The sequence below is a fragment of the Capsicum annuum genome, chromosome 3, assembly GCF_002878395.1.
Source record: "Capsicum annuum cultivar UCD-10X-F1 chromosome 3, UCD10Xv1.1, whole genome shotgun sequence".
In the NCBI taxonomy this organism is placed as follows: domain Eukaryota; kingdom Viridiplantae; phylum Streptophyta; class Magnoliopsida; order Solanales; family Solanaceae; genus Capsicum; species Capsicum annuum.
This window is the reverse complement of record NC_061113.1, coordinates 248,736,794-248,738,319: the sequence shown is the minus strand read 5'-3', so window position 1 is coordinate 248,738,319 and position 1,526 is coordinate 248,736,794. Positions and strand designations below refer to the sequence as shown.

General features: G+C 30.5%; 1 protein-coding gene across 1 annotated transcript in view; it reads right to left on the bottom strand.

Moving 5' to 3' along the window:
* Positions 1–937: 937 nt before the first annotated feature.
* The window catches only part of LOC107865956 (serpin-ZX-like), a 4,341-nt gene continuing 3,752 nt past the window's right edge, over positions 938–1,526 (bottom strand). Inside the window, exon 2 of the mRNA XM_047408751.1 lies at positions 938–1,461. Within this exon, the coding sequence (XP_047264707.1) occupies positions 1,096–1,461 (366 nt within the window). The 3' untranslated portion in view covers positions 938–1,095. The remainder of the gene's footprint in view (positions 1,462–1,526) is intronic.

Sequence of the window (1,526 nt, the reverse complement as noted above, 5' to 3'; positions counted from 1 at the left end):
TTCATGCTGTTGAATATCAACAACTAAATCACTAATATACATATTGATGATGTGTATATGTTGTTCCTCAATAAAAATTGTTTAACAAAAAGATTATTGCTGAATAATTATGTATATAGTGTGTTGAAAAAAAGACCAAATAAACATGTACATAGCAAATACACATCTCAGGACACAATTTTTTTTTCACCTTTTATAAAAGGAGAACAAAAAATAAAGATATAAATATACATAAATAAAGCCAAGAAAAAGAAAGCAGCCATTTAGGAGAGAATATACACAGTAACGAGTGAGAGATAAACTAAAAAATAAAGAAAAAATAAAAGAAAATTGAGGATTAACACATTTTTTTCTTCCTCCAATAGAAATAATAGAACACCATTTTTTCTTCTTCCAAAATAAAAATCAAGTAAAAATAATAATATAGAGAGTGAGCAACCATTAATAAAAAAAAAACTACAACAAGAAGAACCTATACACACAAAAAAATGCATATATAAAAAAAACAACGAACAAAAAGATTTTTTTCCTTTCTTCTTGGTCATGAATATAGCATTTCTCCATTAACATAAAAATCTACACCCATTAGGTTATACATATCTTGAAATTTATGTTACTTATATGAGATTGCTCAATCTCTAATTCAGCTGCAATTGCATTTATCAACCTCAAACACAAAATATTCTCTGCAACAACAATTTCAACCCTTTGTCAAATGTCATGTGTATCTCTTCGATCTAGTATAACTCCGATGCATATATATCTCTTTGTTAAATGTCATGTGACATTTTAGAATAAAAAACCAATTTAAAATTTTTTAATTCAATAAATATAAATGCATTGTCTTTCTAATCACAAGATTGATAAATATATTTTTCTAAAAGCAAGCTTGTGAATTGAGTCCCCTTGACTGCTCAAGGCCCAAGGTTTTCTATCAAATAAGTTCTACAAGTGAAAAAAACCGAAAAAAAGAACTTGCTATAAACAAACTGAGGCAGTAGTAAGCATACTTTGAAAAATACTACAAAAATAAACGTAACATCAATATGCTCCTAACTAAATAAAAATGATTAATGAAAGTAGTGAAGCAACATGCTAAACAGCAAGAGGATTCAACAGAGTTCCCGTGAACAAAACAACACTAGAAGTCTCATCTTTCACAAAGAACAAAAAGGGATGATCAGCAACAAAGTCTATCCGCTCCTCTTTAACCATCGTCCTACAGCAACCGGGTCCCATTGTGAAAGTATTAACAGCTGCAGCTTCTGTACCTTCCTCGTTTACTTCAACAAACGACTTATGAAAAACTTTTGAAACTGCTAGAGGGAAATCATTAACCACCATCTCAGTGAGACCATCAATAAAAGGTAGTGTGAGTCCGAGTCCTTTTAGAACCTTAGAAGCTTCAATTCCGAAAAATATTTTGAACTTAGGAATAAGAAACTTGCGCACCCCAACATTTCATAAGGGAACATGTTAATCTAAGAATCCAGGTTCCGAACTAATTTTCTCCAGTAAAGCTGGTA